The 12,782-nt window shown below is 38.6% G+C and overlaps 1 protein-coding gene across 5 annotated transcripts in view; it reads left to right on the top strand.

The window, feature by feature from the left end:
* The window catches only part of OSBPL8 (oxysterol binding protein like 8), a 79,926-nt gene that overhangs the window by 47,121 nt on the left and 20,023 nt on the right, over positions 1-12,782 (top strand). For all 5 annotated transcript variants that reach the window (XM_042815883.1, XM_042815881.1, XM_042815884.1 and 2 more), the window contains 4 exons: positions 5,393-5,463; positions 8,936-9,016; positions 9,898-9,999; positions 11,184-11,387. In XM_042815883.1, coding sequence (XP_042671817.1) covers positions 5,393-5,463; positions 8,936-9,016; positions 9,898-9,999; positions 11,184-11,387 — 458 coding nt within the window. The remainder of the gene's footprint in view (positions 1-5,392; positions 5,464-8,935; positions 9,017-9,897; positions 10,000-11,183; positions 11,388-12,782) is intronic.

The raw sequence follows: 12,782 nt of genomic DNA, 5'->3' as shown, positions 1-12,782 counted from the left end.
TGTACTGTGATTTATAAATCCCTTTCTTGTAGTATACGTAGTGACAAGATAGAGTGAGTTAAGTCTAAAACATAGCCTCACTGAAGGCTGTACTGCAAGACTTCTTTTAAGAAATTTAGCATCCGAAAGGGCTTGAATCTCTTTTTCCTCAGATTTGTTGTCTCCTAAAATCAGTAATGGGATACTGAAGTGAATTTCTAGAGGTTCGTTGTCTATCATGTGTCCTGCTGATGTAGGTACTTGAATTTCAGTAGTTTACTTCATGAAACTTTGATCCTTGGAAATACAAGGTCACCTATTTCTGAAAAGCAGTGCTGCAAAAATTGCACATTCTTACTGGAATTATTCTGCACGTGTGATTTGTCTTGAGCCTGTGCAAATGCACAGTTTGTGGGGCTGGAATGTTGGGAGAAAAAAAAGCACTTTTCTCTTCTTATTGTGTACCTTCTAAAGAACAACTCACTCAATTGTTAAGCTCTGCCTCTGAAGCAATGAAAAAGAGTCAGGGTGCAGTGCATGCGGGAGGCTGTGGGCTGCTGATTTTCAGCTCTCCGCACCACTGGCTCACAATGGCTTGCAGAATTGCTGGAGCGGCATGCTCAGCTGCTGGCAGCTGGGTGCTTCCTCACAACACCATGTTCTGGTAGCCCTCCTGGTAGCCCTCCTGTTTTACCATAGAAAATGTCCTTTCCGTCTGCATCAGGAAGTGGCCAGTCTTCTACCAGGAGCCTTGTTAAAGCTGCTCAGGAAATGAAGATGTCAAACCTGGAAAGCATGGAGTTGGCAGATAGGCAGAACCTCCCTATCTTCAAAATGAATTAGATAAAATGAAATAGTATTCTTACAAGTGTTTGTCAATAAGCTGCTGAAAATCACTCAGTCAAAAACGCTGTTGTCTCTGATGTTTGAATCTGAAACGACTCTTGCCTTTTTTTCTGCCTTGTTTGTTAAATAATGCTGGTACTTCTGTCTCCCACAGATTATAATTCACTTCGTCCTTTAGAAGCATATCCATTTTCAGCTCAGTAACTTTTTTTCAGAACTGTACATTCATGCCAGTAATCAAATCAGTCTGTTTCTTGCTTTTCATTTGCAAGTCAGTAATATTGTTACTTGGCTTGCTGTTCGTCATCTTTTTATGCATTCTGTTACTTCTTTTCACTTGTTCTTTGGGCTGTTGGGAACAAAAGTAAGCAACAAACAAACAACCCTTCAGTCAGTTTTTTTTTCTTAGGTTTTTAATAAAATAGTATTAAAAAGTAACATTTATTTTTTATCTTTCTCACTAAAGTATCCTAATTGTAGATGATAATAGATGAGAGACACAATACCAGTACTTGAAATTCAGAAGATGTTGCATGGTTGTTCTGCTTTTTCTTTCTTTTGATTGAGGGGCAGACTGTAGGTATGACTTCAAACAGCCAATACATGCTGTGCTTCAAAACTGAAGCATCTTAAACAAACACGTTTGTTTTAATTGTACCCTACTAAGGGCTTCATATTAAAGATTCTTGAACACTAATCTCGCATCGTTCCTACTCATTATTTTTTGTCAAGGGTGATATTTTGGAAGATTTTTTTTTCTTTTAGTGTTGACAGTGTGCTGTAGCTCCACCTCTGAAGAGTTACAGAATCATGGAATGGTTCAGATAAGCCGGAACCTTAAAGATCACCTAGTTCCAGCCTCCCTGCCAATTACTGATCAGTTTTGTTGTGAGGACAGCTTACATGTATGAAGTTCTGGTTGTTCAAACTGTGTGCAGTTGTCAGCCTCCTCTCAGGTCTTTCTGAAAGTTCAGTGTGAGTTTTCATCTGGACTTGCCATGTGCCCTCAATAGGAATGTAGTCCTGCAAAGTTTCCCTTGGAGTCCAAGATCAGATCATGAACCGTAGCTTGCTTGGTTTTGAATCAACTTCCAGAGTACAGGGCTGTGATGTTAACAAAACAAAGCTTGCAGTGGGAGAAATTTGTTAAGATGGTGTTGCTCTGGATACAGTTTCTACTATTGAAAACTGCTTTACAGGCTACAGCAGAGAAACTTAAGATTAAAAGAAATACAACTGCAAGTGCCTTGAAGAATATTGGGTGCTCAGTCTGCAGCTCTGAAGGCTGATTCAGACTGCATTTGCTTGCAGTTTTACCTGAAGATTGCTCTAATGAGTTTAAATAGAAATCCATAGAGAAACTTTAACTGCTATCAGGAGGGGGGGAGACTGCATCTTATTTCTGATTCTATGCATATAATTGTTTTGGTGGTGTTGACCAAATATTTCCATGGCAGAGTGTATATTGTCCTCAGTTAGGACTCATACGTAGCTTTTGGTGATGTTTCAGTACAAATCTGACACTAATTAGTCTCATGCTAATGTCAGAAGAATCAGGACTACTTGGGGCCTGAAATGCCTCTCCAGTCTGAGGCAGCTGGGCTTGTTCAGTCTGGAGAGGGGAAGGCTCTGGGGAGACCTTATTGCAGCCTTTCAGGACCTAAATTAAAAAAGGGCCTACGGGAAAGCTGGGCTGGGACATTTGCAAGGTCATGTGGGAATGGGACAAGAGGTAATGGTTTTAAAACTAAAAGAGGGCAGATTGGGATTAGATATAGGAAAGGAATTCTTGGCTGTTAGGGTGGCACAGGCAGCGTGGAGAAACTGTGGATGTCCTATCCCTGGAGGCTTTCAAGGCCAGGTGGGATGGGGCCCTGGGCAGGCTGATCCACTGGCTGGCAATGCTGCCCATGGCAAGGGCGTGGAACTGGATGGCCTTTAAGTTTCCTTCCAAGTCAAACCATTCCATGATGGTGACTGTACATGCGTTCCCCTCATCTTAGTGAAGATGCACTGAGGAAGGCTGCGTCTGGGTTAGCACCTGAATAATGCTCTGTTTATTTTTTTTTTTTAAGTCATTCATGTTGTCTTATGGCAGAAGGGCCTTCTGTCTTGTCGGTGTTGGCTCATTCCTTCCACTGAGAGGGGAGCAACAAGGATAGCACAGGATATGGATCCGACTGCTTGGCTTTTTGTCATAAACTAAGACAGTGTACTGCAAAGTGACCTAGAGCCTGCAGTGCTGTGATTTCAGCAGCTGGATTCACTAGCAAGCCCTCCAGCCATCATTTTGCTGTTTATGTGACCAAGAGAGGGAGTGCAGTGACATATTGTAAAGCAGCAAACATGTGCATCTCTCAGGCAGGAGGCTCTGGGAGCGAGAAGGTGCAATTAAGAGAGACAGCTTTGGTCTTTGTCTGACACTCTGACTAAAGAGCACTCCTTGCTTTATTAGTGCTTGGTGATACCAATGCAAAGCTTGTATATGAAAATAAAAATGTGCATGTTAGATAAGGATGTGCAAAGTCCTCAAAGTCCTTAAAGCTGATGTACTGCAGAAAGAGAGCTGCTCTTCTGTAATCCCAACCCTGATGCAGCACTTCCTTGGTAATTCCCATCACTTTTGTGTCTGTGTTTAAACAGATAAACGAAACACGGAAAGTGATTAAAATATCCCTGCATTACCTTTTCAACAGAACTTAGTTCCTAACTGGTGATTGCTTTTGGCTGTGGGATGAGGAGAAGACATTGTTATTGTGATTGTAGCGCATGTTTGACTGTCTAAGACTGGTATCAAGTATAATAACTTCTCACTGAACTTAAGTCTGTCCTCTAAGACTTGAGGTCACCTTTTTCTTCCATCACTGTGGCTTCCAACTTCTGGATCCTGATGAATCTGTTTGTAATTTTTTTATTTTTTTGTATTATTCTTTTTTTTTGCCGCATTGCCTAGAACTACAAATCTTCTGCATGTCTAGGTGCTTCTTCTCTGAGGTCAAACAGCCTGGTGGATTATGCCTTCTCTTTTTTTTATCTGAACAAATCCCTCACAGATGTGTTAGGAGAATTTCATAAGGAAGGGTTTAATGAACTGTCTGCAGAAAGGCTTCTGTAAAGATGTGTGAAGTTTTATTTGGGTTGACACAAAATGAATTGTATTGCAGTGCATTTTTTCTTTGATCTTCAGACTGAATCTCTACAAAAGGTAATAAAGTAAAAACAAGAATAAAAAAATAGGGCTACTGAAGCAAAGCAGGAATCTTGGATTCCTCGCAGAGCCTGAAGATTGTCCTAATGTCTCTAATAACTCAGAGCAACTTCCCAAGGTGCGTATTTGTGATAGATGAATCAGTGCTGCGTTAAACTTCTGGGTTTAGTGTGAACTGTGGAAAGGTGAAGATACCATTCATAAAAAGAAAAAATAAAGTCCCACATTAAACAAAAAACACAGCTGCAGAGACTTGATGAAAGTTCTCTTAAACCTTACGAAGTACCCATTTCTGTGGCAGAACACTGGGCTGAATTGTAGCAGGGGCTCAAAGTAGCATCTGTCCGTCCGCCCCATCTGCCGTTTCTGCGTGGGTCTGGTGCCCTCTGGTGGGCCGGGCGGCAAGGCAATGTCATAGAACCATAGAATCACCAAGGTCGGAAGAGACCTCCAGGATCATCCAGTCCAATCATCTACCCACCACCAATATTTGACCACTAAACCATGTCTCTCAGTACAACATATGAACGTTTCCTGAACTCGCTTTTTGCCGTTGCTTTTTGCTGTTTTCTTTTTTCCTGATATTCACTTATGCCCTTATGTCTGGGGGGCATGTCAGTGGTGACGTTATAGTAAAATAAGTGCATTGAGGTATTTGTTTTATTCCCATTTATAAGTGCCTATGCTAGAGCCAACTTCTTCAAAGAAAGCAAATCACTGAGATGTTGGCTCACTTTGCTGTTTGGATACTGTGAAAGTGTGGGGTTCACATTATGCATCATTCACAGAAGATAAATATAGAATTTTGGTGACTTAAAATAAAGCCAAGTAGTTACATCTGTGCAATGTGAAGTCCAAAGTATAAATTCAAGGCAAACGTGGACCATCTTTTCATGTACTTGTGACAGATTGACTGGCAATCTTAAGCCATGTTATCTATTTGCTTTCAATTGTATGGATTTTAGCCATTATTTCTGGCTAAAGAAATGAACAAGCCAATCCCAGCTTTCCTTAGTGTTCTGCTGTGTTCATGCCTGCATATGCAGATAGTGGAGGCTGAGGGCATAAAAGGATGAGAATTTGCTGATCATGTTTTCAGTTGGTTAGATCTCTGAATTGGGTGCAGCACCATCCAAATACAGTGGACTGTTCTCACTTCTTAGCAGGTATTAAATCAGACTGTGCTGCGATAACTGATTTTCAACTTACATGAAGAACTAATATATATGAGCTGTTTGAAAATCTGGTTTGTTTGCACTTTTCAATGATAAATACTATTTGCAAGTTTATTTCAAAGGCTAGCTTGTGTTAAAGCTAGTGCATTCAAATAATGTGCAACAATGCTGTCTTTTCTTTAAGGTTTTGACAAAGGGAAGGATGATGCCTCACAAAGCAAAGAGGATACAGCGCATTCTATGTCCAAAAGCAAGGTAAGGAAAGCTGCCTCTGCCTGGCTTAAAAATGTCAGCATGCAAAGGAGTTGAATGCCTGCTTTAACAAATGTATTAGACTTTCATTCAAATTCATAATCGTATTATACTGATGGTAGAACCCTTTTTGTCTCTGAGAAAAAGGTTCACTGAGATGCAGTGAAAAATGAGAACACACCAAATTGGGAGACAGCAATCACCAAAAATACAGCATATTGAGATGGCTGAAGTTTAAAGAGGAAGAAAACTTGAACTGCTTCAGCAATCAAAAAAAGACTGTTGTTGTGTAGTGATCCCATTTTTTCTTCTTTGCAGAGTTTTGTTTTGTTCTAATCAAGTTTATCTATATGAACACTTTGCAATAGCATCAGCATTCAGAATAAAGTGTTCTTTTCTGCTGGTCCTGACGTAGAATGAACCATTTGTGTAAAAAGTCATAGTAATGCAGAGAAAAATCTTCCTTATTTATTTATTCCTTTCTTAAATCCTTTTAAATTTGTGCATAACAGTTAGAGAAGCTTTACATTTTAAGACATCTTATGGGCTGCTCCAATGCTACTTTCTTTAAAAATTGTATTATTGTAACTCTTAGAGTGCCTGGCTTGTCAAAGCACTACATTTTCATCTAGTGGTCTATATATATTTAGAATGTGGAATTCCAGAAAAATATTTTTAATCGAGTGTCTTACAAAACAGATGTCTTTTTCTCATCAAAACTTTAAAGAACAGACAGATGCCATTTTGGAGATGCCATGTGGAGGAGAAAGTTTTGTATGGTTTGGTTGCTGAATTGAGTATCTGTGTTAAATTGGTTTTCTTATGTAAGCAACACCACTGGCTAGATTTCAGATCTTTAAATGATCCCATTACATGGCTGTGTGGGGAGGGCAGCGGCCAGGAGCGCAGTGCTACCGCAAACGGACAGGGTGAGCAGAATGAGGCTGGTAGTGTAGGCCAGGCTCAGCTGACAGCACCAATCTGTGGGGACAAGGTAGATCCAAAGCCAGGCTGGGGGCTGAAATGGGTCGGCTGCTGGGTCTGTTAGCTGCACAACTAGGCACAGCTTAAGCTGGTTTGGGCTGGGACCAGGGGCTGGGAAGCAAGCTCCTGTACGTCCATCTCCTGGGTGAGGTGGGGAAGAGGACTGCCTCTCACTGAGCTCCCACACAGCTCTCCTCTCAACATTCTGATCCAGGCAGCCTCAGCCAGAGGAGAGGGGGAGTGCCCTCCAGGCCTTCATAGAAGTTTTTCTGCAGTTTTTCCTATGTCTGAGTCTTCAAGAGAAAAATCAAACAGGTGCTGAACAAAATCAAGCTGATGTAAAGATTATGGTAACATCCCCTACTTAAATGGTGTGTTCAGAATTGCATTCTGGAAGAGCAGGACTGTGATTGGTACAATTCCATGATGTCACAGCTGAGCAACCCTTGGAGTCACTGTCATCCACCTGATCAGAAGTCACAGAACTGTGTCTGTAGGCTTTAATGTATCCTGATCAAGGAGATCAAGGAAGCATACTTAATCATCTGGCTTATGTCTGGTCAAAGTATTTTTTATTGGTCCAGAAACCTCTAAATCTTTTTCTGTCTTGAAAATAAGTCAGCATTGTCTATTTTAACCCAGATGAATTTCAGACTCTATTAATAATTTATCTTTGACTAACCAATTTGTTTTTTCTCTTCCTTCTATTTTTTTTTTTCTTGGAGGGATTCTTTTTTTTTTCCAGAATCATAATTCTTTTTATGCTTTACTGTTCCTTTTGTGATTTTCTGCTATTCAAGAGGAGACAGATACTCCTACTTCTCTTAATATATGTAGTTCTTTATCTTTATTTTTGCAATGGAGCTTGTTAAGACCAATAGTTCCTTTATACCCCACCAATAAGCTTCAGGCTAGTAGAAGATGCTTACTGGCTGTCCCAGCTATGCAGGTGAAGTAGCACTCTTTGTTTCTAACTAAAGAGGCTTCTTCTTGTAAATTTTGATCCTATCCCCCCACGTGCAAATGAGAAGATCATTAAAAGTATCCCCTTCACTGGTCTGTCCATAATCTGTTGGATAGGCAAATACGGACTTTCACTCAGTGTCATGTTAGTGAACTTTATAACTGAGAAAATGAGTCTTTGTAACCTGGGATATTTACTGGTTTGGGCTTTATATGTGTGGACTTTAGATTGCATTAGCTTTCTGCTAGTGAGCAACTGGAATATTTATGAATGTTTCACTTGCGTTACCCCATTATACCTTGCATAATGACTTCATTAGCTCTTATGTGACAGTGATAAGCATTTTTCCTTTCTCTTGTAATTATGTTTAAAGTACCATCTTTAACTTCTAGACTGGAATTAAATTTCAAGATGCATGCTTATCTTATATTTTCAGTGTTAAGGACATAGCTTTAATATAAAATGAAGAGATAACCTTCCTTCTTGCAAGATGTACATGGAAGTTAAGGAACATTTACTTACTGCTGAAATAATTTTGATTTAAAATTACTTTTTGCCAGTTGTTGCACGTGTGTTTTTGACAATCCAGTTTATATTTCCTTGCACAAAGAAATACAACTATGTAATTTATCTGATATTTTTGTACAGTGGGGTGCCCATACAGTGTTCTCTTGAGTTGGAATAGAAATGGTGTGTGATAACTCAGTGTACTCTTCTTGTGTTACAAAAACAGCTCTGTAACCCAGGGTGAATCTTTGGTGGCTCTAGTTCCCCTACAATTAGTAGGCAATAGATGCCAAGAAGTAAACTTTGAACCTCACAGGAGGTGGGGGGGAGTGATAGAAGTCACGTGGTGCTGAGGCAGCATATTGTCCTGCCTTGAATGAGGACTTGGGTTTTATAAACAAACCTGAGTTGCCTTCTGCCTATTGCCATGGTGAGCTTCTCTGAGATTATTTGCAGAGTAACGAGAGCGTGGCATTAGGGAGGAAGCAGAAGAGCAAGTGCCAGCAGTGGTCAGTAGTACTCTGGTAACTTGCAGAGCATTGAATTCTAGGTTGAAGAGGCTCTGTTTTCCTTCATGGGTCATGGGGTAAGTGCCTCTATAGCAATCTGTTTGGAGGAACTGTGAAGTTAGGAAGACGTTGAGATTCACATGTCAAATACAGGAATGACTCCTGAGTTTAAATAGCAGGATTCTCCTGAAACCTTCTTTCTCTGCCAAAGTAATGCATACCTAGTCAAGACTGTGACATGTGAAGCAACAGGATACATGGCCTAAATATTTACTATATTTACTTCAACTTTTGGAGGAATCTCAGATTTGTTGCCCACAAAAACTTTATGAAGAAAAGACTCTGTGGGTGATGAATGTTACTGTTACAAGCCTTGTTTTACTAATTGGGATAAACAGCAGAAAAAAGGAATGGGGAGTTTGGAAACACAGCTGTACACTTCAAACACTGAAATAGTAATATGGCCTCATATCTATTATCATGTGTTTATTCTATGTTTTGTTAATTTCAGTCTGAATCCAAGCTTTTCAATGGCTCTGAGAAAGACATCTCATTATCTTCAAGCAAACTTACCAAAAAGGAATCTCTCAAGGTGAATTACTGTCTAAAACCTTCTCATGGACTATAAACATGCACAAAGTTTTATCACATTCTTCTGATGAGAAGAGAAATGCTAATCAGTGAGGAGACTTCTGTGGAATATCCATGTTGTGTGAGAATTAATGTTGCTGGTTCTCTTGGGTTTTCAAGCCTTACTGTACTGTTACGAAGTATGGGCTTTCATAATGTAGTCTTTGAGAATAGATAAGATTATAGGATAGCTGAGAAGCTTATAGGATAATTCAACTTTGCAAGGACCTCAGGACATACACGTGTGATGAAAAGACAAAGTGAAATAACAAAGCTATGGTTTGCATGCTTTACCAGTGTTACTCACTGATTTTTTACCTCTCTGTTGTAACAAGACTAAACTTCCTCTGTTAAATGCCATGTCAGGGGAAACAGAACATTATTTGCCTGTAAAAGATAAATATGTATTACGTTGAATTTTTGCTGTGAGGGAAAGTGAGAGATGAATGAAAATTGATCACATAAAGTGCCAATAAAAATCTGAATCTATCCCTAAATTTGCTTTTGTACCATAGGTTTGTAAAGGAAGAGTATTTTTGTTTGTTTCGGTTCATTCCATCCCATCTCACTCCATGATTCTAAGAGGAGTTTCACAGTTCTCAGTATCAAAAACAAATTGTAGAAGAGTATGAAGTTTTTATGTTGGTAGCAGCTTTTGAAACAGTATGGAATGGTTGTTTAGACTTTGGGTTCAAATACTGTTTTAAAACTGCTTATCTCCATCTTTCTTGCAAATTCAATTTAGCAGTTTTTACCTCAGTTTGTACTAGTAGGTGGCTTTTTGTGCTGTGATTGCTTGCTTTTGCCTGTGGCATTATAAATATTTTTTATTATTATTTACAGGTTCAAAAGAAAAATTACAGAGAAGAAAAGAAGAGAGCTACAAAAGAATTGCTCAGCACAATCACAGACCCATCAGTTATTGTTATGGCTGACTGGCTGAAGGTCAGAATCTAAATGTGAAATCTAAGTTGAAGATACAGCAGCTGCCCACTGATTTTTGACCAGAATAGAAAAGGCTCAGCAACTGAAGTTGCTGTTAATGTTTTTCTACAAACAGCAGATACTAATTGTGACTTTGTGCTCGCTTCCTAGGGGAATAATGGAGTAACCTTGCTCCCACTTACTGCACTCACCATAGTCACGTGTGTCTTGTATGTGCAGCTTGTTAGCTTCACATGAGCTGGCTTTATTATTCCGATCTTGTCCTTTTTATTTTGCACTTTGAATTGAAGCTCTGTTACGTTTGTTACTAACTGTGAAAGTAGTTTGGTCATATTAGGTATATATTTATTTGTGTTTCTTTCTGGCAATTTTCCTTTCCTCTCCTAAGGACTAACAGTCCACTAATACTTGTAGGGAAAGTAAGAAATGAATTTAGTAAAGATGGCAGTCAGCGTCATAATGCCTTGAACGTGTAACATACTACGTGGAAATCCTGCTTTCATATTTAGCTCCAAACAATAGCTTATCTAGGAGAAGTTTCTCAGTGTTTTGCAAAATCAATGTAAACAGGTTGAAACGTTGCTTACAAGTTGTTTTGGCATTTAGTCCTACGGACAAAAGAACCTAAATCCAGAGTTGATTAAATGACGCAAGTAGTTTAATCAGATGTGCAGAATCCAGGGACGTGAAGGGGTCTTATACAGCACATGTGGGTTGAAATTGACAGCTCCTTGTGAGAGGTTTTATCTTAGAAATTTAGATCTAATTTAAATAATTTATTTTGTGAATATATCCTATTTTTCTTATCAGATGTCTGTCCTGTTTTCAGAAGAACTGTGTTTCCAAAGATTATCCTCCCTACATACTAGAGATAACATGTGTTTCAAATAAAACAACTCATGAAGTCAGTTTCAGATGACTATCCACATTTCACAGATCTTGATGTGTGTATATTCTTCTGTAAAATAAGTACTTGTCAAGACAGAGTAAAAGGATGAACACTTAAATTATGCCTTTTTACTATATTTGATAAACATGGATGAACTTGAATAGACTTTTTGTTTTATTGGAACAAAAAAAAAAAAACACTAATAAACATTTCTAATTTTGATTTCTGTTTTGTTGAAGGAGATGGTTTTTGTACTGAGTTCACTGGAATGTAACTGTAACTGTTTGTCTTCTAGATTCGGGGTACCTTGAAAAGCTGGACCAAACTGTGGTGTGTACTGAAACCAGGAGTGTTGCTTGTTTACAAAACACCCAAGAATGGCCAGTGGGTGGGAACAGTGCTCCTGAATGCTTGTGAACTCATTGAGAGACCTTCTAAAAAAGATGGCTTTTGTTTCAAACTTTTTCACCCTTTGGAGCAGTCCATATGGGCCATAAAGGTTAGTGGTAGCACGTGTGGTTCTTAAAGATGACCAGTGTTAGCCAACTATGAGTTAAGACAGCTGTAACAGAAAGTTAAACAGTCTGTTATAACTTTCAATGATTTGTTTATTCTGAATGTAAAATTTGAGCACGTAGTTTTCTTCGCTGCAAAAAAATATTTGCTTTTTTTCTGCTGTATATACTAAAATAACTTACAATGTGCAGAAGTGTGCCACAAAGAGGATAATGCCATCATGGTAGTTATGTAAGTGGAAGGAATGAGTATATAATGTTGTATTCTACATCAGTCTAATCTAGGAAATTAAGGAGGAAATTGATTGAAAAAGATGAAAGTATTCAGATGCATTATGAAAATTTCTTGGCTTCCAGCTCTATATTCATGTAATGTCAGCCTGGTTCAATTTGCTTGTGATATTAGAAATTCAACTAGCTTCCTTATACAATAATAGCATGTATTGCTAATTGTACTCTTTGGATTTGGCTGAAATTTTACAAAGATAAATGTTTCTCTTCAGTTCTGATGACTACTTGCTTTGTCAAATGCGGCACAATATTGTTGGTGTTAATAATCATGGTGTGTTCTGCAGAGCAAAGGCTTATTTCAGACTTTTGTAATTTTTGTTTTAATGTTCACTATTGCTCATTGTTTACTAAATTAACTGCTGTAGTCCTTGTTCTGTGTTTACACATGGAGAGCAGGCGTGGAAGCACAGCACAAGTGATCATGTTTACCTCCTGAATTACTTTAGATGAAATTGTGATAGTGTCAGAATCCTTGTCATTAATTAATTGTGTTCTCTGCAACATCTCAATACAAGTACTAATTGTGAGATTGTATTGTATGAGACGTTAATATCACTGTGGTGCTGTCACATCTGGAGAATATGCTGCAATGTTTTTTGTTTCTTCCTTATCTCAGAGTGGGAAGTAAGTCAGCTAGTATGATCCTTGATATTTGTGCTGATCTTGCTGAAGAACTTCATTATCGGTATTATCTGAATCTACCAAACTTAGATCAAATCATTTGTCGTGCCTTTTGAATGATTTTATTTCAGTATTGATATTTATTTCAGTATTAGGAGGACTTTTCCCTAATTAATTGTGATCTCCCATTAGCAGAACACAAACATCATGTTCTTTTTCAGAAACAACAGAGTTGGGTGTTAATGTGATTGAATTACGAACTTGTATGTGTACATTGCAAAGTGGTGGCCTGTCTGCAGAAGATCACAAATCAATCTTATATTTCCTTATTGTTTGGCAATGAGAAATGGATTTGTTTGTTTTTTTAACTAGATATTTAGAATTTAGAGGACATGCCCCTCCAGATTTTTACTTTTTTAAGGTAGGTCATATTTTGAACCTGAACAAGTTGATATTGTCCATTTTAA

This window comes from Centrocercus urophasianus, unplaced genomic scaffold, assembly GCF_019232065.1.
Source record: "Centrocercus urophasianus isolate 14NV4802_14NV808 unplaced genomic scaffold, USGS_Curo_1.0 seq_15, whole genome shotgun sequence".
NCBI classification, from domain to species: domain Eukaryota; kingdom Metazoa; phylum Chordata; class Aves; order Galliformes; family Phasianidae; genus Centrocercus; species Centrocercus urophasianus.
This window is presented reverse-complemented; position numbering and strand designations above follow the sequence as displayed.